Source organism: Cotesia glomerata, unplaced genomic scaffold, assembly GCF_020080835.1.
Source record: "Cotesia glomerata isolate CgM1 unplaced genomic scaffold, MPM_Cglom_v2.3 scaffold_39, whole genome shotgun sequence".
Classification (NCBI taxonomy): Eukaryota; Metazoa; Arthropoda; class Insecta; order Hymenoptera; family Braconidae; genus Cotesia; species Cotesia glomerata.
Window position 1 is genome coordinate 44,873 of NW_025404006.1, and position 24,805 is coordinate 69,677.

The 24,805-nt window shown below is 32.1% G+C and overlaps 3 protein-coding genes and 1 long non-coding RNA gene across 7 annotated transcripts; 2 read left to right on the forward strand and 2 right to left on the reverse strand.

Annotated features, from left to right (window-relative positions):
• The first annotated feature begins 1,670 nt into the window (after positions 1 to 1,670).
• LOC123274504 (nucleolar protein dao-5-like) lies at positions 1,671 to 10,387 on the forward strand. Its single transcript, XM_044742145.1, has 5 exons — positions 1,671 to 1,717; positions 1,833 to 5,737; positions 6,761 to 6,904; positions 8,734 to 8,899; positions 10,184 to 10,387. The coding sequence occupies exons 2-4, from the start codon at positions 1,874 to 1,876 to the stop codon at positions 8,884 to 8,886; spliced, it is 4,161 nt and encodes a 1,386-aa protein (XP_044598080.1). The 5' UTR covers positions 1,671 to 1,717; positions 1,833 to 1,873; the 3' UTR covers positions 8,887 to 8,899; positions 10,184 to 10,387.
• Positions 6,934 to 8,025, reverse strand: LOC123274509 (kappa-scoloptoxin(11)-Ssd1b-like). Its single transcript, XM_044742152.1, has 4 exons — positions 7,774 to 8,025; positions 7,498 to 7,680; positions 7,216 to 7,419; positions 6,934 to 7,149 (listed from the first exon to the last, which is right to left on the reverse strand). The coding sequence occupies exons 1-4, from the start codon at positions 7,924 to 7,926 to the stop codon at positions 6,949 to 6,951; spliced, it is 741 nt and encodes a 246-aa protein (XP_044598087.1). The 5' UTR covers positions 7,927 to 8,025; the 3' UTR covers positions 6,934 to 6,948.
• On the reverse strand, positions 10,310 to 24,805 carry LOC123274502 (supervillin-like). Of its 4 annotated transcripts, none has more exons than XM_044742143.1 (16): positions 24,503 to 24,805; positions 23,827 to 23,931; positions 23,639 to 23,713; positions 23,442 to 23,527; positions 22,055 to 22,181; positions 21,696 to 21,954; positions 18,629 to 20,029; positions 16,782 to 17,683; positions 15,926 to 16,677; positions 15,511 to 15,784; positions 15,317 to 15,394; positions 15,022 to 15,190; positions 14,758 to 14,915; positions 11,962 to 14,183; positions 10,738 to 10,893; positions 10,310 to 10,657 (listed from the first exon to the last, which is right to left on the reverse strand). In XM_044742143.1, the coding sequence occupies exons 2-16, from the start codon at positions 23,927 to 23,929 to the stop codon at positions 10,571 to 10,573; spliced, it is 6,849 nt and encodes a 2,282-aa protein (XP_044598078.1). In that variant the 5' UTR covers positions 23,930 to 23,931; positions 24,503 to 24,805; the 3' UTR covers positions 10,310 to 10,570. The 4 variants fall into 4 exon arrangements, with proteins under 4 accessions (XP_044598078.1, XP_044598077.1, XP_044598076.1 ...); XM_044742142.1 differs by lacking the exon at positions 24,503 to 24,805 and adding an exon at positions 24,108 to 24,288 and having other exon boundaries at positions 18,752 to 20,029; XM_044742141.1 differs by lacking the exon at positions 24,503 to 24,805 and adding an exon at positions 24,108 to 24,288.
• LOC123274511 lies at positions 15,285 to 24,114 on the forward strand. Its single transcript, XR_006511523.1, has 4 exons — positions 15,285 to 15,407; positions 18,764 to 18,896; positions 23,459 to 23,763; positions 23,972 to 24,114. It is a non-coding gene; the product is annotated as an uncharacterized LOC123274511 (long non-coding RNA).

The following is a 24,805-nucleotide window of genomic DNA, read 5'->3' on the forward strand; positions in this document are numbered from 1 at the left end:
CGGTTATAAAATTTTTGAATTTCACGTTTAAATTAAAATAATCTAATTGGCTGCAATGTGATAACAAACATGTGTAGTTCTTATTTTTGGCGCAAGCTGGCGGCACTGTGATGAGAAGAACGTTTATTTGAATCCTTAATATTTTATACGCGAGTGATGAGAAAATAACTTATAAATTAGAAAAAAATAGTAAAAAATTAATTTAGCAGATATTTTATAATTTTAAGAACTTTTTCAACAAATAAATTATGTCAAAGAAAATGAGAAAAAAAAATTGACGTTTAGAAAATTAAAAAAATAAAAATTGCAATTTTTTAGAAATAATTTTTTGGAGCAATCTTATTTATTAAAAAAAATTAAAAAATGGTAAAGTGACTGCTAACTTTAATGTCATAAAATAGTAAATATGGTTGACAGAATTTTTTATTATAATTTTTTCTTCTTTTGTAAAAGTAAAGAATTTATTTTTGAGTGAAGACTAAAATTTTCAATGACATTAAAGTTAGCAGTCACTTAAATTAATAATTTTTTAATTTTATTTAACAAAAAAATTTGTCCAAAAAAATTATTTTAAAAAAATTGCATTTTTTATTTTTTAAAATTTATTTGTTATAGAATTTTTAAAATTATTAAATGTATGCTAAATTAATTTTCATTGTAATGAAGCTATAAAATCTCTATGAAATTAAAGCTAGTAGTCACTTGATTATTATTCAGTTTTTTTTAACAAATAAATTTGTTCCAAAAAATTATTTTTAAAAAATTGCATTTTTTATTTTTAAAAATTTTCACAAGTCAATTTTTTTTTATAATTTTTTTTTGCCATAATTTATTTGTTATATAATTTTTTAAATTATTAAATACATGCTAAATTAATTTTCATAAATTTTCATTTTAATGAAACTCTAAAATATATTACTAAAAAAGTTGTGACTCCAATTTTGAAATAAGTACATTAATAAAAATATTACTTCACAATAATCTGATCAGCAGGTGAGTGTCCATGATAATATCTCTTCAGGCATTATTGAAATTTTTTTATTATAGGTAAGAATATTCTATTATCAACGTCACATTTGAATTCCAGCGCTAGGTATTATTTTTACAGTAGTTTACCAACCACACCTCAAAGCCCGCGCCATGTTTGTCGTCTTTTATAAGGCTCAGTATATCTATATTTAGTTTTGATGATAATCATCAAATGATGATTATTGGCCAACAGAGTCATCATCATAAAATTTGTGTGATGTGGCGAGCCTGGTATAAATGGTTGATTGCATCGCTGATGTCGTTCTCGGCAAAATAATCGTGTGTTGTCGTAAACCAACTCTTATTTTCAACCAAATAAAAATAACAGTTCATCAGTAACTAATCAGCAAATGACTTTAAAGACTGTAAAAAATAACAGGCCATTTAAATAAACTGCTAGTTAATAAGCAAAAAAGTTACTTAAATAAATAATTGTGAATTTAAAAAAGGTTCTGGGCTGGTTGCTGTTATCAGTGTTGATGGTGTATGACCCTTCATCAAAACGTTCCATGTAAACATTGTAAATGAGCTTTGTGCATTTAAATTAAATTTAATCAGGTTATTTACTAAGTAAAATAATTTTTTTAATTGTCAAATATTTTTTTTCTATTTGTTCTTTATTTATAATTATGTTATTCATCAAAATGAGTTATGAATTTTAGTTAATTTAATTATGACCACGTTTATGGTAAGTTTACATTCGGCTTTTTTATATTACTAAATTTATAAATAAATCTTCAACAGTAGCGCTTTAAATCAACTAATCTAATGACATATTGTTAATAAATTTTTTTTTCTTCCAGATTTTTTGATATTTTAAGTTGTTATTCTACTTGAAGTAGCCATGGATCAAAATATTAATGAAGTAAGTGTTGATCAGTTGGATCAGTCGGTATTAGAGGCTAATGAACTTTCTGCATCAGTTGCTAAAGAAATAATTGATTCTGAAAATCAACCTGCTCCAAATAATGTCACGGAAAATGAATCCGAGGTTAAGGAGCAATTAAATACGCCGGAAAAAATTGAGGAATTAACGGATAACTGCGCCATAAATAATAGTATCGAGGAGATAAAATTAAATCACACTTATAGTAAAGATAATAATGAAGCAGAAAGTGGTAACTCTTCTGTAAATGATATCGAGGGTGAAAAAACTGATACTTGTCATGTAGAAGATGAAACAATTCCAGTAGATGAATTACAAAATAAAGAAGCAATAGAAGCTGATCAAGCAAAAATAAATCAAACAGAAGTTGTTGATAATTCAGTTGATGAGCATGAAAAAGTAGAAGATAAATGTGATTCTGCTGTTAGCAAAAATGTAAATGAAAATGTAGAAGCAACAGCAAGCGAGGAAGAGGCTGCAGGTGATACGATAGATATGATTGAAGAGACTATCGTTATTCCAAGCGAATATGAAGCCGGTGAGGTAATTAGTCTGAATGATAAAATTACTGTGGTATCTACCGATCACATGAGCTCGGAAGACACCAATGATGAGGAGGAACACACAGAGACTATTGAGTTCAATGTTATTGAGTACACTGATGTCGAGGGTAATCAGGAGCTCAAAGTAGAAAAAGTTGAGTCTAGCAATAATGAAAATACGCCTGCTGATAATGAAAAGGTTGATAGTTCTGACAAAGATAGTCAAGACAAAGATGAGCTGAAAGAAATTCAAGATTCGATAGAAGACGGAGCTGTTGAGAATGGCCAGTGCGTTGAGGAACATATTGAATTACTGGAGACTGAAGAATCGAGTACGAGTAAAGCCGAAGGTTCAGACAAAAAACGAAGTGTTATTCAGGATATATTCGATGATTGGAGAGACGAGAATCCCGAAGAAGATTCTGCTTCTGTCCAGTCACACGATACAGTTGAATTGGAGCTGAAAAGTTTGTTAGACGAAAGTTCTAAACCATCTGAAGCGGATGTGGTTATTTCAGTAACTCCGAAAAATGTTTCTGGGTCGTCTCCAGTGAATAAAACTCCAGTGTCTGGATCGATTATTGATTCTACGACAAAGAAGGTTGTCAAAGATGACTCTGCCAAGCCTCAGCTAGTTAAATTGACATCACCGAGAACGCCAGATTCGATAAAAAATACCAGTAAATTATTGACTCCGCAATCTGGTAATCCAAAGTCTGGAGAGCTTACAGATAGTTTGTCCTCACCGAGTGATAGCTCGCCGGTTATTTTCAAGGGGTTCAAGAGCAAAGATTCTGAGACACCGAGAAAGGAGATAATTATTGTTAAAAAAGTAAAGAAACAAGAAGCAGGCCAGTCGGCAATGACTTATTCACGAGTTTCAACGGAACAAGAGAATCGTTCTTCAGTTACGTCGAGTGAAAAAGCTAGCACTGATAAGGAGCTTTTGGCTATTCTCGAGGGTGATGTTGATCCAGACTGGTCAGACTTGAGACCTCCGTCACTCGTTGAAGAACCGGAGAAGAAGAAAGATAAAGATGTTACAGCTCAACGCAGTTCTCCGCCTAAATTGGACCCGGTGACGGAACGCGAGCTGGCTTTGAAGCAGCTTCTCGAGTTGCCAGCGACTCCCAAGAAACTAGTAGTAGCTTCTAAAAAAAAATTCACACCAAAGTTAATGCGTCCTGTTAAGACTCAAAAAGAAGATCAAAAAGATACTAAAGAATTTAAAGAGCCGAAGAAAGCCGTGAATGTTGATTTGGTGAACAAAGATTCTAAGGAAGCCTCGGAGAAAGAACTGATATCAATAGATTTAACGAGTCCTAGTTCTGAGGATCTTAAAGTTGAAGAAACGAGGTCTGGGAGGAAAAGAAAACCTACTGAGAAGGCCCGTGAGTATGAAATCAGTCCTAAACGCCAGAAGTCTGTTAAAATTAAGAGTACGACGACTAAAAAAGCAACTAAAGATAGCTCTAGTGGTACAAAGTCGAAAAATACTACGGAGAATAATTTAAATAATACTGCTGACAGTGAAGTATTAGATAAGGATGATTCCGAAGGAGAGAATACTGATTCTTCTATTGTGATAGATAATGAAGTAGAAGAACCTGAGTCAAAGGCTGATAAAACTTCTCAAGAAGAAGACTCTGCAAAAAAGCCAAAAGACGTGACATCTAAGAAAGCTGCGCCCCCTAGTGCTAAAAAGAAAGTCACTAAACCTAAACCCCCAACTCCAAAAAAAGCCGCACCGAAATCGATGCCTAAAAAATCTCCTAAGGCTACAAAGACTGCGAAAAAAAATTCTGATGGTGCTACACCTGAACCAAAGCCGAAGAAGAAAATAATCGCTGAAATAGACCGACTGCTTCAGGATGAAGGAGTCGTTAATTTGCTGTACGACGTCGAGCAGCCGGGCAAGAAACGTCTTGTACCAGTGACTCAATCTCAGGCCAAAGTTATGGACATACAAAAAATCCAGAGGGAGCTGAAAATCAGGACTAAGCTTGTACGCAATGCTGTGTTGAGACTAAGAACCTCTGGGACATCTCCAGCTAATGTTACCTCGAGGTCCAAAAGACACGAGCAGCAGCAGCAACAGCAGCAGTCGTTGCAGTCAACGCCAGAAAAAAAAACTCAGGACTCAAAGTCTCCGCGTTCCTCGATGGCATCGCCCTCGGAGTTTATGTTCCCCGCAAAAATACGAAACACTGCGCATGAATCGATTATCATTCGCAGACACTCTTCAAGTTCTTTCTCCAGCGCTTCTGGCAGTCCACGTGTCAGCTTCGACAGTGGAGACAGACATTTTAATGCGGATTCAATTAAAATGGAGGATCATCCTCTGAGGTCTAACAAGAGACGTCTTTCGCAGGAAGATAAAAAGAAACTTATGCCTGATTCTAAAAAAAGTAAAAAAGATACTGAGAAACTCAGCGATTTAGTTACATCGCTGCCGAAAAGCAAACCGCAGCTTGGTAAGATTATCAAGAAGGCTGTTGATAAAAAAATAAAGAAATTCATTGAGGATGAAAATGACAGCGAGGATGAGTTTAAAAGAACTAAAAATGGAGCTGCTGGAAAGAAAAAAATTGTTAAATCTAAAGTTTGTTTCGCTAAGGAAGGAGATGACGTCAAGGAAGAACCTACTGAGCAGGATGATGCTCTATCTGTTTGTCTTGCTGAAGCAGTGACGGCGTTGGCCAACGAAAATTCAGGTCGTACTAGAGCTGGTGCTGTTAACAAAAAATCTAAACGAGACGCTGAGAGTATCAAAGCTAAAGATAAAATTCAATTTAGCAATAAAGAACTTATTGTACAGCGACATGGGAATCTTGTACAGTTGATCCTGACGCCGTCGACCTCCTCGAAAATAAGAAACGGTATCACGCTTCAAATTATGCAGGAGCTCCGCGAAGCTCTGGCGATACTCAAGAAGGACGATGACTGCCGAGTCGTCTTGCTCACGTCCACTGGTTCGAGTTTTTGCGAGGGTCTTGAACTGTCGACGCTGCTTCATGAAAATAAAGATGTTCGACGTGTGCAAGCACAAAAACTAGCGAATGGTGTTAAAGATTTTATCAAGAGTCTGGCTACGTTTAATAAACCGATCGTTGCTGGTGTCCAAGGTACTGCTGTAGGTCTAGGAGTGACCATGCTCCCGCTCTTTGACCTGGTGATTGCAAGTGACAAGGCCACTTTCAGTACTCCTTATGGCAAACTGGGGCAAATTGCAGAGGGTGCTGCTATTTTTACACTTTCTCATGTGCTTGGTAGCGCAGTTGTAAGTTCTATCTATTAATTATTTCGACGTTCTAATTAGCAAATTGTCTAACTCCATTTTAGAGAATCTTTCATTTGTATGAAAGTACAATTAGTTCGAAATTTATTATCACTTTAAAAAACAATTTAATACTTAGTAGAAGTAGTAGCGGTATAATACTTTGGTTAGGAGCATTCAAATAATTTATAATTGGACTATTACTACATCAAAATGTTAAAAAATCACCCTCTAAAGAATAAGGAGTTAGACCAATTGTTGCACGGATGCCCAATTTTAAAACACAGTAATTGCATAATTTTTATACCTGATTTTTTCTAGTATTGCTGCATTTTGTATAACTTTTAGGCCTTAATTTCAAGTATTTTTTCTTTAAAATATTTATATTAAAGTATTTTCTATCCACAAATTAAATTTTTCATCAATTTGGCGGGCAAACTTTTTTTTAATAAGAAAAATTGAAAAAAATTTTTCAATGTTAGTTACTGTGTTTTGAAATTGGGCAGCCGTGCTAATTAGACCATCGATTTACAAGTGGGGTCAAACCCATTTTGGGTCTTAAGTAGGTGAAAAATTAATATTCTTAAATTTTTTTTTTATTCTGCTTGTTTTTACAGCGGATTTATGATAAAAAATGTCATGAAAAAAAAAAAATAAAGATTTCGATAGTTTTTTTGCCTTCAAATGTTAAAAAAAATTTTGGCTGTCATGTTTTTGGATAAAATTTCTATTTTATCTTTTTTTGATATATATTTTTTTGAAAAGTACATAAAAAAAAGAACAATTTAAAAAAAAAAGTTGAATGTCACAATTTTATAAAAAATTTATAAATATAACATTTTTTTTTTTCAATTGTTCATTTTTTTATGTATTATTCAAAAAAAAATATATCAATAAAATAATATAGAAATTTCGTTCAAAAAAATGAAAATTAAACTGACCACACTTGTAAATATTTACCTTATTTAATTATTCGCTCAAGAAAAATTGATTTTTTTTTTAATTATTAAATTTATTTTATTGCAGACGAGTGAATTACTGCTGGGCGGAAGGACACTTACGGCGAACGAAGCCTTGAGAGCGGGACTTGTAACGAGAGTCCTTTGGCCAGACCGATTTCAAGTCGAGTTGCTGCCCTCGCTACGTGTTATGAGCGAGCAATCATCGCAGGTTAATAATCAAATTTTATTTTTAAGCTAATTAATTTTATTAATTTAGTATATTCTGCTAGTTTTATTCCATGGATCACAGTGAGCTTTGTAAGCAGTTCCTAAGTACATAAATTCTTGAACCTGGTCTGATTCTTTGTACTCGGTAATACATAAATTCCCCTTCGGGCAGGAACATCGATAGTAAATTGAGTAGAAATCTGAGCGTACAAAGCCGCAAAATTCATAGCTGTAGCAAATTCTTTGCTGAAATTTATAAAGAGGCGAAGGTCAATAATTAAATTTAATTGTTAATTAATTATTGATAAATACTTGCGAGCATTTGTATGCTTGGTAGAGTCGATTTTCATCAAACTCGTATTTTTTTAATCTCCAATAATGAGTTGAAGGGCATATACAATTGACCGTGACATTTTGGGGAATCATATGAGTATTTTCATCATTTATTACTCCACGTACTACCGCAGCTATTTGTCTCGGTTTACAGACTTGTTTTTCAGTAATTGGTTGACAAAACTATAAAATAATATTTTGTTATTTTTAAAATTAATTGAGATATATTTTTATAAAACAATTACAGCAATAAAAACGTACTTTTAAAATAGATCGGTTATTGAGAACTATCGATGAGTTGTCAGTTTCTTCAGACCAAGGACATTCTTCTCCATTGGGACATCGACAGAGTCTTTCTGCCAAATTAGGCATCCAGAAACGTCGATGCACAACATTGCAAACCTGATCTTTTCCACATTCATCTAAAGTCAACTCCCCAGTAGTCTACAATAAATTAGTTTTTACTCTTAATTATATTATTATAACTACTTTAGTACTTTTAATTTTTAATTGCGATAAATTTATCTTTTTACTTACACCTTCGAGGTATTTAAAAATAATACTGCTTGGTTTGCTGCTAATCCGCGTGTAATTTGATTGGCACAGCGCCGGAAAAATAAATACCAGGCAAATTATTTTCCACATTATTTGTCGAGTTAACTTTAAACGGTTTGGCCAACAGTCACGCATATAAATAATTGTAATTTTTACTCCGACATTTGTAATAATTTAATAATATGGCAATGCACCGATGACCATCCTACACTCACGCCTACAACCCACACTAGTCTTCATAGTACCAAGAGAATGTTGAAATATCATTATTTCAAATATTTACTGATATCTGTTTTTAGAATCTTAATATGTTCTTTTTTTCATACATACTTAATTCTTTAGTTCTTTAGACTCTTGACTAAATTATATTTCACTAACAGTCTTGCAGTCACTATGTCACTGCCGTGACTTATGAACCATAAATAAAATTTTGCTTTATTAAATAATGAATTTTGTTAAATTGCACTGTACTTTCTTAAATATTGACGTTTTTACAGATATAAGCTCATCATGATGTTACACTCATCAAGAGCTTTCATTTGAGTACCTACATGCATTTTTATATATTTTTCATATATACATATTTATGATATATATAAATATATAAAAAACATGAAAAATTCATGTGGGTACTCAAATGAAAGGTCTCGATGAGTGTAATGTCGGGGTGAGCTTATATCTTTTAAAATGTCAATAGTTCACAAGACACAAGGTCATTTCTTAATGATGTATCTAGGGATAGAGCATTTTCGAATGCAGCCTAAGTACTTATCATATGATTTTATCATATGACTATCCTAGAGACAAAATTTTTCTTATTCTCTTAATAATATAGATAATTTGTTTAATTAATAATTAACTAATCTAGGGAAGAAATTTAGCATAATTAATTATTAATTATATTTTTTAATTAAAAATTAAACAAAAATTGTATCTTTACAGTCAATGGAGGCTACAAAAGCACTTCTTCGTCACAGTCTCCGTAAAAAATTGGACGCAGCGTTGGAGTCTGAAAGCTATCTTTTGATCCAACATTGGTGTTCAATCGAGTGTCAGGAAGCAATAAAACTTTACTTGGATGAAAAAGTTCAATGAGTAAACTAATATGGTAAAAAATTTTTAAATATGAAATAAAAAAATAATAACTGATAAAGATAATTGATATCAGTGGATAAAATGGTATGGATGAATTTATTGTAGTGAGATTTTTTTTTTTGATTTTTTTCAAGCTATGTATATTGCATTAATAATTAATTTCTAGAGTCCGTGTGCTGTGAAAAATTAATTTTAAACTTGTGTAATTGAATTAAAAAAATTAAAATCACGTAACGTCACAAATAATTTACTGGCTTTCAATTTAAAGAATTATGAATAACATAAATTTTTAAATTTGATGAAGTTAATGCCTTTCAACTGTGTCGATCTCGAAGTACACTGTGTTACGAGCTTTAATTATTATTATTTATAATGATAATAATAATATGAATTTTGATTGTATATTTATGTGTATTGAGGCATTATTATTTGGTAATAATTAATGAAAAATAGTAACCATAGAGCAAAACGGACTTAACTTTATGATTTAAATTATTATATTAATTTTTTTTAGTATGTATTATTAAAAAAAAAATTATCATAGTTATTAAATAATGTTATACGTATTAATTAACATGAATATGTTTATGTTTTTCTTTCTTATATTTTAATTAATTATAAATATTGTTAAAACTTATAAAATTAATTTACGAGAAGTATAGTAGTGACTTATTTCTCGTACAAAAAAATAATATTAATATCCTTAAAGATAATTATTTTCAAGTAATCTTTAAAGAAAGTAACAAAAATTATAAATAGATAAGAACATAATTTTTAAAATAATTAATTAATCAATAGACTATTGTTATTAATAGTCAAATAAAAAATTTCATTAAATGACTTTATTTCTTGTTTTGTTTTATTTTTTATTATTAATTAAATAATTATGTATTGTGATTGTATGTAAAGTTTACACTAATTTTTTTTAATTCATTCATAATCGATCAAATGTATTTCGGGAAGAGGCACTTGAGAAATAAAATAAATGTGTGAATATGATTAAAAATTATATATTAATAAATAGTAAAAAAATTTTAAAATTGTATATGAAATTTTTTAGATTGTTTGTTAGTTTAAAATTAGAATATTTACTTTTATTTACACATACGGAGATACTTGTATTCAAACAAGAAATTTTTAATGAAAAAATTTCTATAAAAAAGATAAAATGGAAAAACTTATGTGTTCCTTCGTTCTACGATCATCAATAGACTAAGTAAAAATTATTCTTATCATTATTATTATTATTAATCTTACTGCTGTCAATATTCATTCATTCATTTATTTATTTATTTAGTTCATGCCAAGTGGAAGAGCCAGTTGCCCAACTTCAGCTTCAAGATAAAAAAATAGATTATATTAATGGAAAATGACGAAAATGATTATGAGAGAAAGGTCAAAAATTAAATGTGAATTTTCACAATTAACGGTTTAAAACACATGTATTATTTGATAAATATATAAAACCCGTACAAATATAAATGAAATATTCACAAGCCAATTTTTAAGATTATTTTTTTGTTTGTTTGTGTATTAAAAATATAATTTTATCTTTGTAGTTTCGGAATAATACTTTAGCCTAAGTCTTTTTAATCTTTATTTTTAATTTTCAACACCCATTTTAAAAAGTGTTGTTGTCAATTGGCGTAATAAAAAGGTTTATTTAATATAATATATAAGTCTTTTAAAAAAGGCCGATTTCTTTTTTTATGGATATTTGCTTCCATGCCGGTAACTCTCTAAATTCCTCCATGTTCATGCCTAACAATTCCTGTACAAATAATATAAATAGTTATAATTAATTTTCAAGAATTCAATAATTTAATTAATATAAAAAAAAATAGAACCTACCGTAAAGTGTTGCGGTGACAAATATAATTCTAATGTCGTCGGATCAACACCCGCAGGTAATGGTCGTTGTAATAATTGAGCAGGTGGATAAGTACGTTGCGTTAAGCGAGCCAGCTCGCTTTCAACTGAAAGTATTTCACCAGGAGCTCGACCATCCTATTGAAAAAAAAATTATATATAATTAATAATTATTATCAATTATAATCTAATTATATTACAGTGGACTCTCGATAACTCTAACTTCAAGAGAAATGATAAAAACTTGAAATTAACGAGTTTTCGACTTAACAAGATGTTCGAAATTTGCAAGTAAAAATTTTTTTGATTTAAAGGTCTTAAAAATTAGAAATAATATATTCATTATTGAAATTAATGATTTAATTAATTGAATAAGTACCAAAATCAAAGAAAATGTCAGTAGTGGGGTCTTTTACCCTATACCAAAAATTAAGAAAACATTTTATTTCTGTTGTATGAAGCATATTTCGGCTGCCCAATTTCAAAACACAGTAATTGACAATTTTGAGATTTTTATAAATTTTTCTTATTAAAAAAAAGTTCTCGCGCCTAACTGATAAAAAATTTGATTTATGAATAGACAATACTTGAATATGAATATTTTTAAGAAAAAATACTTAAAATTAAGGTTTCAAAGTTATAAGAAATGCAGGAATACTAAAAAAAAAAATCAGGTATAAAAATTTGGCAGTTATTGTGTTTTAAAACTGGGCAGCCGATTTGTTTTAAAAAATTATGAATTAATAAGGTAAAAAATATTACATAAAGTCTATTATTTTTTTCTGAAATAAAGAATAATCAGATTTGTTATCAATTAATTTCTCGAGCTTAAATAGTGAATCAAATACATGATCAATGTCCACAAACAAGAATATAAGAAGCATTGAACATTCCTATAGAAATTTAGATTTGATTGTTATAAGTTTGGAAAGTTCCGAGAAAAACGTCTTTATATTTTACTAACTTCGACTTATAGAGTTTCACTTTTAAAATTCGAGTTATAGAGTATAAATATCTCTTATCGATACTGCAAGGGAAACGATACTAGGTTCGAGTTACAGAGTCTAAATAATTTAATATATCGCGTATTTAAGAGTTTAGCGGAAGGTAATACAAATTTTTTTCGAGTTACTGAAAATTTTGACTTAACAAGGTTCGAGTTACCGCGAATCCACTGTAATTATTAAATAATTATTGAATAACAACCTCCATATTTAACTCCGCAATATCATCCCGATCTGTCCAAGTCGGAAAGAGGTTGATGAACTCCAGTGGTTCAAGACCAGCCCATATTAGATATACACATTTTTTTTTAGAATTGGAATGTGTTTTGTTCCAATACTCAATGGCAACTGTCATCGCAGCTTTTCTTTCAGCTTGCCATCTCACAGCTCCGCTTCCCGTTTGATCATCCAAGCCAGTATCGGGCCACCAACCTTGCCACAACCAAAGCTCATCTTTGTTGTCCAACAAAAATAAACTAGGCTGATTAGCTTGATAAAATTCCTCCTGGATAAAAGGAAAAGGTGTTGGCACTTTGGAGCGGTGCGGACATAATAACTCCGTCACCGTGAACTCTCCCGACGAGCTGGAGAAGTGAAATAGTCTAGGCGTATGGAGTGGAATAGTTTTTTTGTTTAACGTCATGTGTAATTTTTTATTCATAACACTGTTGACGAATTCTTTAGGTTCTTCACCTTCAAAAATTTCCTCGACTTTGATGTCGCTATAATTACTAAAGCCCGCTTCAATTGGGCAATTTTCAACTAATTTCTGAGCAGCATGTACTGCATTTTCCCTAATATGAGTGAGTGAGTGTCTTCCATGCCAGACGGAAATTTTTCTAAGTTTATTATCGACGAAAACTAGCGAGCCACGGCTTTTGAGCTGTCGAGGGCTGCAGGGCACTTCAATCAAACAAGTTTCATTTTCTTCAGCGCCTCGGCTGACAAAAATTCTCAATTTTTTGACATTTTGCTTGTCTGATTTTTTACCGGAGTGAACAACCATTCCGCCTTTGAATAAATTAAGAAAAGCGGCTGGTTCGTTGCCTTCAACAACACGAATATGAGGCCCTTTTTCACCATCAAGCTCAACAGTGAGCAACGCAGCAGTGCCCTGCTGATTCAACGATGAATTTTTGCCTTGCCAGATGAAGTACGCGCATCTATTGCGACCATCAACAGCATGCTTTGACGGCAAGCCGCTGAGTTCTCGCCCGGTAATTGTGATTCTGTACATCCAGCGGACAATATAACTGTCTCCAGTGAAAAATTGCCCTACAGAGCTATCATCTAGCTGACTGTACGAGTATTCATCAACATTCCACACAGTAACATTAGTAGTAGTTACCAGGTACTGCCTACTGAATTCCTCGTCGAACCAGCCGCTCCCGCGACCCAGATGACAGCCTTCCAGAATTAAATCAACGGGTGTGTCGTTAGGCTGGAGCATTAAATTAACATCAGGAGGGTCAACAATTATTTTACCATCAACCTGTTCTTTTTCCTGGCTCTTTTTAACTTTTATTATTCCCGTAGCGTTTGGCCAGTCGAGGAATTTCTCACGGAAGAGAATTGTTTCAGTGTGTTGAGTTAATTTGGCTATTAAACACCACTCGGGACGTTTTACGTCTTTCTTCACAGCAGACAACTCGGTAAGGCGCCGTCCAATAAGCGACGCAGCGTCAATTGGACAAGCTGTACATTCAGAATAATCATATCCTTCATCCCACAATTCTTGGGCTAACCGTGTAGCGACACTGCGCTTCTCTTTCGAGGCTATTTTACCATGCCAAATATACATCTCACTACCAAAATCAAAGACTAAAATTTTACTGGGATCAAGGATTTTTATCTTTGGTATCGCACCCCAGTATTTTTCCAGAGGTATCAGTTCATCGTTAACAACTTCATAGACTACGTTTGTTGCAATTAACGCCGACTCATACAACTCATCTTCTTCGGGAAGACCAGCTTCAACTACGGAAGAATTAATATCACTCTCACATAAGTGTTTCCAAAAATTCCTTACATCTGACAACGATGTGGAGTTTCCTTCGTTTATCGTTATTACTTGGGGCGCATGACAGCCCAAATCTTTGTGTCTCTGAATTCTCAGCGCTATATCAGCAGCTCTTGACTTTTCAATGACATTGCTAAATTTTCCCGAGTAATGATACAACTCTGATCTCGTTACTAAGATATAATTATCGCCGGAGTTCACGCTCGATGCAACAGGTTGGACTAGACGCACTTGAACGTGTCGGCGACCTTTTACTAGTATTAACATTAATTCTTTGTACGGACGCAGTTTTTTAGTTCCATAAACTGCACTGTCCGTGACATTCTTAAGAGTTATTGCATTGAAATTTTCCGTTGAAGCTAGACCAGCTAATGCTTCTACAGCCAAATTTGAATTTTGAGCAACTGAAATATTAGTTTATGATATTAAGGTAATTTGGTAATCGGAAAAAATTTTAAAGTTATGAAAAATTTATATTATTTTATTAAAATTATTATAAAATAAAAATTATAATATCCACACGGAAAGAACGAGATGACACTGGATATCATCTCAAATTATACTCAGTGATATCTGTGGTGAAAAAAAATTTCAGATAGTAGCTAGAAAAATCCAGATTATACAGCATAATATCTGTATTATAGTCATTGTAATCTGGATTATAATAGTTACTATCTGAAATTTTTTTTCACTCAATATAGTTTGGAATGATATCCAGTGTCATTGTTCTTTCCGAGCACCCCCACAATTTTCCTGAAAAACAAGCAACCCCAGAATAAGTGTTCCATTTTTTGTTACAAAAAAAATATATTATTATTATTATTATTGTTATAATTTTTATTTTATAATAATTTTAATGAAATAATATGAATTTTTCATAACTTCAAAATTTTATGGGTCTATTTTTTCCGGTCTATTTTTTGCGAGGTTTAAGATATTTATTGCTTAATAAAAAATACTCTAATTACTAATACATACGTTTTTCAATGTTAGTCATTTTCATAACTCTCTCAGCAACGCCAGTAATTATTTCTGTGTATTCATCTTTTATATCAGTTCGAGCAGCCAATATTTTAATTGGATTTCTTGAAGAAACATGTCGTCGTTGAAATTTAGTAGTTCTTCTCACGCCAAGTCTATTGATAAAACGTTATCTTTTACAATAAATCCATCCAAGATTAGGTATCAACTATTGTTATTATTTTTATTATTATTATTCGAAAAAAAATATGATAAACTTACAACTCGGAATAAGGGGTAATGACATCAAAGTCACTTTCATCTACGTCAATACTTTCTTCTCGACACTTATCCACGGAGAGACTCTCAAAAAAGGAAGTAAAAGTTTCATCGTCAGCGCGAGGAACGTATTGAATTGAACACGATTTACGATTTGTTGTAGATTCCTCGCCTATTAAATTAAAAAAAAAAAAAAAAAAAAAAATAAAACTTTAGAATAGAGTATAATAGAAGCATTAAACCGTTGCGTCACGCTTAATTAAAGAGAATAGATGAATTTTTGTTAAAGTTAACATACCACTATCGTCGCTGGTATCTTTCGGTAGTGTTGGTTGTGTTAAGTACTCATTGCTGCCTGACATATCTTTAGTATTTCCTACAATAATCAGGTAAAAAATAACAAAAGTATTAATCATCTCTAGCATAATTTATTGGTTCACGCTTATAATTAATTAATAAAATAAAATAAAATAAAATAATTTATTGTCTCACCTTTCCTGAAGTGTTCAGGGCGTGGTATTTTTTTCTTCGCATCGGAAACACAATTACCCATTGACTCGAATAACTTTTGTGGTAATATTGAATCCGGTAATTCGACTCGCATTTTACCGGCCACAGAAAATGTGATTGCGTCTGTTTCAACGACTCGCTTGCGCCATCCTTCAGCTGCTGATTCTAATTTCTCAAGGCGATCGGCTAATCTTCTTTGTTTTATCGCGAGCTCGTCTTTCTCTTTTTGACAAAGATCACTACTCTTCTTGGAATCCTATGCACATACAAAATAATAATAATAATAATAATAATAAACCATTATCATTACATTATAATCTTGCAAAGATTATCACTGTTACTAAAGTTAATAAATAAAATTAAATAACACAAGATAAACATAAAAGAATTGGCTCACATTATCAATAGGTTTGTCAACGATAATTAAAGGCACAGTTTCAGTAGTCACTCGGCGCTTCCAGTCAGTGGTACCGCTGCGCTGAAGCGCGGCTAAACGATCAGCAATACTCATGCCGGGAAAGTCAACACAAGGTACTGATGATACAGGTCTCTGATTCTTAGTGCTCGTTGTTATATCACTGGCTAAATAATTCTTGTCTTCACAAAAAATACTCTCACTTTCAGATTTACGCCGAAACTTTCTTGAATTTAAAATTCGCTGTGTTTGATTTTTGCTAATACAATGAGCACTATCGGTTGTTCTACAACTACCAGTAGCATTGCCGTTGCTTATACTGTTGCTACTATTATTACTATCAATATACTCTGATGAAGGCACTGTATTGTTTTTTTTACTGCCGTTGCTACTACTCTTCACAACTGCTTGAGTTGATTCACAAACACGACTATAATTTTTATTCCGTAGAACAACTCCATCATTTACGTCTGTGCAGCATTCATTACATGACTCATTCTCGATAGATTGCTTAACAATCCGTGGCTCTTGTTCTCTCAAGTACGGTATTTTATCATTGCCCACACAACAAGCAACATCTACTTCTGATGATGAGTTTGAGGATGATTCTGACACTGGAATAAATTCACCTGTCGAGTTACGAAGTCCTAGCACGTGTGAGCTTGATGATTTTAAAATACCTTTCGGCTGTTCATTATTTATCTGCGAAATAGTTTCAGGTGTCGAGACAATTCCTGCCAAAAATAAAAAAAAAACTTTGATAAGTATCAGAGAGATAGAAGATAAAATTCATAAAAAATCCCAAGCTAATTTATAATTAATTAAAAATAAAATTTACCCAAAGATTCAGATGGAACTCGCTTTAAATTATCGATTTTGGACGGAATATTTCTCGACGCGACCTCGACCTCTTCCACCGTAACGGGCTGAGTCCTAAAGCGACTATTGAGCCTCCTTTGCGTCCGATCAAGTGTAACGCCCGATTTCCCGGTGTTTTCTGTATCAATTCGTCGATTGAACAGCTTTACTCGGTCAGCCAAGCTCAGCTTAGACGGATCAACGTCATCGCTTTTAGAATCTTGTTTCCGAGTAGAAGAAACCGATGTCATCTCGCCAGACGGTCTACTGATTCCCTGATTCAGGAGCACTGCTTCGTGTACCTCCTGATAAGTAACTGGCTGAGTAACAAACCTGTCATAAAGATCTTTAGAGTGAGGCTGTCCTAATGGATCATTCCCTAGCCGCTGTTGGTGGCTGTTGTTATGCCGAGGTAACTTGCTCTCCTTCACACTGGTGGTCTTAACCCGTTCTTCTTCCATAGCCTTGAAACGTAACGCCATTTGTGATACATTCCGACCAGTGCCAGTACTAATTTGTCTTCTATTCTCCAAAGTCGACGAATCTAATTCTTCTCTATCCTTATTTATTCCGATGACATGCATCTTTTCAATGCCCGACAACAGCTTCTCGTCTACCTTCGCCTTCCTCGAGTCTAATAATTCGACAGTAGGGATTGTGTCTATCACAACAGTCTTGGGCAGTGTTTGAAGGACATCAATGGCATTTGGTAATAATAATTCTTTACGATTTCTATAACGACGCGATATATGACGAGCTCGTCGTAATTTAACAATATTATCATCCAGCTTTTTATTACTGTTTATGTTTGTTAAATTTGTTTCGTCATCGTTCGCTGCACTATCCTCTGCATTAGAGTCACAGTAAATTACCTCGTCTTCCCTGTAATAATAAAAAATAATAATATTATTTTTTTTTTTTTCCATTATTAATATTATTAATAAAATTATAAACAATAAAGAGTCTATTGTTTTTAAGGGGCACAACTAGTGTGAAATTAAAAAAAAATCGATTTTTTTTCATATTTCGATAGCTTATGCCTTTCAAAATAAAATACAAAAATTTTTCATCGATATCTCAAATAATTTTTGAGTTATAGCCAGTTAAAGAGTAGCCGCTCGGCAGTTAGAATAGGATCATTTTATCTTTAAACGCATTTTTTGAATTTGCTGAAGTGATTACTTTGAGACAAATGATCCAATCACTATCAAATTTTTTTCTGCATGTTTTGTACATAGTTATCCATACAATGACCCACCAGTTTTTTGATCTGATCAAAAATCGAATTTTGGCCGGCCAAAAACGACCAAAATTTTGGGTAAAATTCAATTTTTTTTTTTTAAACGCCACCATTTTGTCAATTTTTGATATTTTTTTTCGACCGTAGGTCATTGTACGGAAAATATCTTCTAGTTCAACGAGAATTTTTTTTTTTTTTACGTTCTATCCACGGAAAAGGCCGGAATCACTCCAGCAGTGGAGGACCTTTTTTTTAGCGCCGTCGGAGATCGCGTGTAATTCGAAAAATATTTATTTTTCTTCAAAAATTTTACTGTATATTTTCAAAATATGTATAAATATACCCTTAAAATTTTAAAACAATTGATACAATAGTTTTTTTTTTTTTTAATTTCCAAAAATCGCCTTTTTTTAGGCTGTCACACTAGTTATGCCCCTTTAATAAATAAATTTATATAAAATAATTAATTAAGAATTATTAGATTGAAACAATGATGTTATAATAGTGTTTTTAGTAACTAATAATAAAAATAAATTATATCCTAGACAGTGAAACGAGTAGAGACGAAAAAGCACACAATGACGTACCTACTAGGTAATTTGAATGAGACTATAGGTGCAATGGATGAAGTGAAATTGTTACAACGTAATGATGAACTGATTGGAGTGGGTCTACAGTCAACGTCTATACTATCTTTAAATGTGTCGTACATTTCATTCCAGTTGCCGTGGGACGTATTCTCGTGGCCAACAGACCGAGCACGTTTCCTCAGACACAGATCCCTCGTTGAGTCACTGGACCGCGATCGACCAGACGATGAATTCTTCAGAATCGAACGCACTGCGTCACACTCTGGTAAGCTATTTGTACGTCGTTGTAATGCTCGATTTTTCAATACCGAAAGTTTTTTTGGTGAAGTTGCTTCAGACTCATTGCTAGAATCCTCAGAACTTTTTTTCGATGATTTTAAAATTGTTTTCTTGGGTTTATCTTCATGCTCATCAGACTCAGTGCTGGATTTTTTTTTAAGAATCGGTCGAGGCTCCAAAGACGGTGGATCACTGGATGAAGATTCTTCACGGCTTATTTTCTTCTTAAGAATTGGACGTACTTGGGTACAAGCACCACCATTAATAAATTCCGTATTTCCAAGTGTTTTAGCAACCGCAGCAGCAATACTAACATGATGACCAGCAGAATTTAATTTACAACTACCAGATGACGGTCTCTTTAAGATACTCTGTGGCTCAGTTGTATAAAATTCCTCACGATCATCTTCTCCCGAAGTTTTACGTTTTAAAATCGAGGTGAGATGAGATTCCGGGCTGCGGGGACGTTTTACAAGCTCATCTAAAGACGAGCGACGTTCATTGGTAGAAATTGGCGAATAGTCTAAGCTACTTAACTCAGCATAGACATCCGGAGAATTATTTCTACGTCGTAATATTTCATTTTCATCTAAACTACTTCGCTTTTTTAAAATTCCGTGTTTTTTATTATTTACTTTAATATTATCTACCGCTAATGTTACAAATTGACGAGACTCATCCGCAGTCGTTGTCTCAATATCAAGTGACTTGTGTTTAAGTATAGAAATAAGCGCTGATTGATTTCGACTCGATGATACTGTTGTTGATGATATGACTTGGACCTCATCGTTGATTGTCTTGGAAGTAGATGATGATAAATTGTTAGTCGTTAATAGGAACGACGATGCAGACGCATTCGATGAGAGAACACGGACATTTTTCGGCGGTTGCTTGGTGAAGTTGGGTGATCTAGACGTAACCATTTGCGGTATACCAGAGGTGTGATAATCACCGAGTCTTAAATTGGTAGATCTACTGTCAACGGGTGTAATCGCGTGGGAGGAAGATGGTGATGATGATGATGAGGAAGCAAGCCTTTCTACACGTTCCATGGTGGCTCTTGTGCGTGCCGTCAGCGCGTCGACCCGCTGTTGCAATACCTCACTGCTGTCGTGACCGCTACGAATAATAATAAAAATAATAAAAAACAAAGTCAGTTTGTTACTATCAACGTTCGCGAGGCTTATGTTGCTCTTTCTCTGGTGTGTATGTATATGTATGTATGGGTATTTTTGCCCTGAGTACTTCTATTCAGTCAAGTCTTGTTTTGGAACAACAGCTTGAGCTCTTCTCATTCTTTCTCTCTCATTTTCACTTTTCCTCTTTATCCTACTCTTGCATTCTCTCATTTTTATATTTATATATACATACATATATACACTATCTAAGTACATGTATATATGTTTTTACTCACCGCAAACGAGCCAGTTAAATTGCTAACCGCCTTCTCATTATTTTAAACGATATCATTTTATCTTTATTTTTTTTTTTTTTTTTTTTTAATGATTATTTTTTTATCATCATCATCATTTACATAAAGGAAGTACGTCAGAAGCAATCGTACTAATATAACCAGATATGACAGTAAGCTGTATGTTAATATTAAGTGCCCACGTGCTACAAAGCAATTGTAGCGAAGGCGTACAAATTCACGCCATATTCAGCTTTACAAAAAATCAAATTAAATTTTTATTTAATAATCTGACAATTACATTATACACTGAGAAAAAAAAGTACTACTCTTGAGAAAATTTTCTTGTCACAAGAATATATTTTCTTGTCTCAAGAATTGATCGAATTATTTTTTGTTTAATTCAAGTGAACCTATTCTTTTGTTAATCTATCAAAATTAATGCCAATATTTTATTATCATGATAGATATTGATATTCTTTTGTCAAAAAACCAAAATTTATTTTAAACGATTCTTGAGCCAAGAAATTTTTTTCTGAACAAAAAATTTTTTTTTCTCAGTGCAAAGAGAATGGATGACCGTCTTCTTTTTTCATGACAAAAATTCTCAGCAATAATTTCTTGTACAGTATTTTTTTAAAGGCTTTATTTCTCATTGTCAAAATTTATTCGGTATTATTTTTTTATACATAAATTTATTTAAATATTTATAGCTTATGAGTTGGCCTATTTTTAGATAAACACACATAAAAATTATGATAAAAGTGCACAACACGGAAATAAGCTTATGTGTTGGTCTAATGTCGAATAAACACACACAAAAACCACGATAAAACCTTGTAGAAAAATTTAAAATTCGGTTAATATACTTTGAGAAATTTTTGAATGATAATTTTTTGTTCTGACAGAATTTTTTAAGTCAAGAAATTTTTGATGAGAAATTTTCATCTCAGGAAATTATTACGGATTAATAAAGACACGGAGCCAAGAGAATGTGACTACATTTAAAGAGAGAGAAAAAAAACGAGAAATACACAGCCATGTGTATATACATAAATATAATATGTATGAAGGGTAGAGTTAAGCATTTAATTGTGACAATGCAAGAGATATTAATATAATGCATTTAAATTGTCCAATGAATATAAATCTAGTACTAGACAATATTAGTATGTATAATATTAATACGTGGAGCGTTAGATCAATTAGATTGTTTGTAGAATGTGTAGAGTGCGTGAGTTATATTGGCATGTTAGCGCACTCATTTATTAATAGGCATGGAAGTATTAGTAGAGGCGACTCTCGATCTACATAAACACTTATTATTAACAAAGTTAACAAAGTGCCTGCATCTACATAGATGTAATGACATACCTAATTCGGTTTGTACTGGTGCGTTTAGTACCGGATGAGGAAGCGAGCGTTGTTGATGTTGACGTGGATGATGCACGCACTGTAACTGAATCGGATGTGCTTTGATGATTACTGACCCGTCGCGTGCTGTCTTTTGAATCGCTATTCTGATAACGACCAACACCTAACGGATTTTTATTTAAATCGCTAAAAGCTGAGGATGTTTTTGTTGCGGAAGCTTTTAGTGCCAACCGCTTTGATCGTCTAACAATTCTTTCAGCTGTAATATTATTAAATTAGAATTAGTATCATTATTACTCAACTATCCTTGCTTTTATTTAATTGTTGACACTTAAGAATTATGTTTTTTAATTACTCACAATTAACTGAATCAATTAGTTTATCTTCAGGCTCGCTAGACTTAGTGGAGGTACGCCTCTGGTGATACTTGTCTCTGTCTCTCGACGATGCTTGAGAGAGGCTGCTACTCGAAGACATTGGACTTTTCTGTACCCAAGAAACACTTATGTAAATGTTTTTACTCTTTACATTATTTATGTTTTACTTTAAGAGCTAGATAGTTTTGTTCAGAAGTTTATTCACGTGTGGTAACACAATAAAACGCCAACAGGTTCAATAAATTTTTTAATTCCTTTCAGGCAGTTCCGATAGACGAGTTTATATTTTTTTTTTTTTTTTTTTACTTTAACAAAATGTTCAGTTAATAATTTAATGATAACGATAATGTTAACGTAAAAGGTAACTCAGGTATTTTATCTACTTATTTTTAATTCTGAATCCAAAATTACATTATTTAAGAAATTAATACTAGCAACCTTGCAGTCACTATGTGAACGAAAAAAAATTAAAAATTTTTGCTTTATTAAGTAATGACTTTTGTTAAATTGCACTGTACTTTCTTAAATATTGACGTTTTTAAAGATATAAGCTCATTCCGATGATACACTCACCAAGAGCTTTCATTTGAGTACATTTTGATATATTTTTCATATATACATATATATAATATATATAAAATATATGAAAAATTGATGTGGGTACTCAAATGAAAGGTCTCGATGAGTGTAACATCGGAATGAGCTTATATCTTTAAAAATGTCAATAGTTCACCAGATACAAGGTAATTTCTTAATTATGTTAAATTGCAATGTTTTTCTTAACTATTGACATTTATAAAGATATAAGCTCATCCCGATGTTACACTCATCAAGAGCCTTAATTTGAGTACCTACATGCATTTTTGATATATTTTTCATATATACATATATATAATATATATAAATATTTGAAAAATTGATGTGGGTACTCAAATGAAAGGTCTCGATGAGTGTAACATTGGGATGAGCTTATATCATTAAAAATGTCAATATTTCACAAGGTAAAAGGTCATTTTTTAATTATGTATCTAGAGATAGAGAATTTTTGAATGAAGCTTAAATACTTATCATAATAAATTGACTATCGGTGAAAATGAAATCAAACCTTGAAAAGGCACAAATTCAAGTCAAGACCTTTGCAATGACACTAAATTTCACTAAAAAACCCGATTTTATCATGACTATTCCGGCCACAAAATTTCGCTTATTCTCTTAATAATATAGATCAACAGGCAGCGTAGTGCCAGTGAAATAAATATTTAAATAATAAATTAATCTTGATACTCGAAATATTATGTTAACAAAAGTCGTAAATTAATGTTAATTTACTACTAATTTATATAAAAATAATAATAATTTTTTTTTTTACTTGTTTGTTGTATAAAGTAGCCGACTGTGAACTCCAGGCAGATAGACCGTCGGGAAATCCTGTTTTTCTTGGCAGAGTTGAGCCATCTAAAAATAAAATAGACAACAGTAGTAAGCCAAAAAAATAATATATTTAAGGATTACTCTATTTATCTACCAGCAACACAATGCCGGATTTTAATATAAAAAATATTTTACCGATCGGAGATACTATTGACGCAGCGCGCAATCTTGACGCCTTGGTCTCACGAATGCTGGCAGTCTTCTTTCCTACTGTAAAAATAATCGTCAATATTAATTAAACAATTTAATTAATTATCTACGTAAGTTTAATTATAAATTATAATATAGTCTAATAGTGACTAATGGTGATTTAATTTTCTTACTAATACTGTTCGTAGTACTGGTTCTCGATCTTCGGGCCAGGCTGTCAGATGATGAGCTGCCCTCATTAGCAGCCATCAAATCAGTGACTCCAGCTGCTACCATATCTATTATTGCAAAAATAAATAATGTTTAATATTTTTACAGATACTTTCACAATGGTCTACTGTTGAAATAATAATTATTGGAGTAAAATAATTTAAACAATGAATACATTAAGGTAAAATGGTAATATAAATGAGTGGAATTAAAATTGTTCCTGGTATGAATCATAGAAAAATACCGAAGCATCCTGATCCCCCACTACTCACAGTGTTAACAACTGAGTGAAGAGACTGGAAAATAGCAATGCAACACAAGTTGGTCAAGGTTTTTTTCGTTAATTTAATTATAGGTCTAAACAATACAGAATTGCTTAACCCATTAATAGGATTAGATATTGTTATCATAGGTTATTAAATTATTAATAAATTTATTCAATATGTGTACTATGAATTTCAATAAAAATTTTATTGAGATTACTTGTCCAATATGTGCCGTATTTACATTTCAGGTGATTGGTTATAAGAATAATAATAATGATAACAATGAGAGTAATAGTAATAAAATCATTATTGTTATTATTATTACTATTTCAATTATTATTTACTCTTATTATTATTGTTTGTGATAACTTACTGATTTATTAAATGACCAGACTTGTCGCCATAATATTTAGTCTCCCGTTAAAAAAAAAAATAACCACTGGCACGTCGGCAAGAAACAAAATATCTATTTAATAATAATAATAATTAAGTATTTATGTAGATATTTTTTTAAAAAAATATCGGAACGTTGACTTGTAAGATCAAAATTGTTATCACAGGAGTCATATTTCGATGAACTCACTACCACTGGTGAAAGTTATATTACAGCTATGAAAAAAATTTACCAGAGAATGAATAAAAAAAAATCACATTTCTCTTTTTATAATTATTTTAA

What these genes read in the sequence shown, in the direction of transcription:
- LOC123274504 (XM_044742145.1), top strand. Translation starts at nt 1,874, where the DNA reads ATGGATCAAAATATTAATGAAGTAAGTGTTGATCAGTTGGATCAGTCG. An exon ending in ATGTGCTTGGTAGCGCAGTT is followed by an intron (nt 5,738 to 6,760) that starts GTAAGTTCTATC and finishes ATTTTATTGCAG; the next exon opens with ACGAGTGAATTACTGCTGGG. An exon ending in TGAGCGAGCAATCATCGCAG is followed by an intron (nt 6,905 to 8,733) that starts GTTAATAATCAA and finishes GTATCTTTACAG; the next exon opens with TCAATGGAGGCTACAAAAGC.
- LOC123274509 (XM_044742152.1), bottom strand. Translation starts at nt 7,926, where the DNA reads ATGCGTGACTGTTGGCCAAACCGTTTAAAGTTAACTCGACAAATAATG. An exon ending in TTTTTAAATACCTCGAAGGT is followed by an intron (nt 7,681 to 7,773) that starts GTAAGTAAAAAG and finishes AATTTATTGTAG; the next exon opens with ACTACTGGGGAGTTGACTTT. An exon ending in ATAACCGATCTATTTTAAAA is followed by an intron (nt 7,420 to 7,497) that starts GTACGTTTTTAT and finishes ATTATTTTATAG; the next exon opens with TTTTGTCAACCAATTACTGA.
- LOC123274502 (XM_044742141.1), bottom strand. Translation starts at nt 24,273, where the DNA reads ATGATAACAATATCTAATCCTATTAATGGGTTAAGCAATTCTGTATTG. An exon ending in AGATACCAGCGACGATAGTG is followed by an intron (nt 15,191 to 15,316) that starts GTATGTTAACTT and finishes TTAATTTAATAG; the next exon opens with GCGAGGAATCTACAACAAAT. An exon ending in ATTACCCCTTATTCCGAGTT is followed by an intron (nt 14,916 to 15,021) that starts GTAAGTTTATCA and finishes TTTTATCAATAG; the next exon opens with ACTTGGCGTGAGAAGAACTA.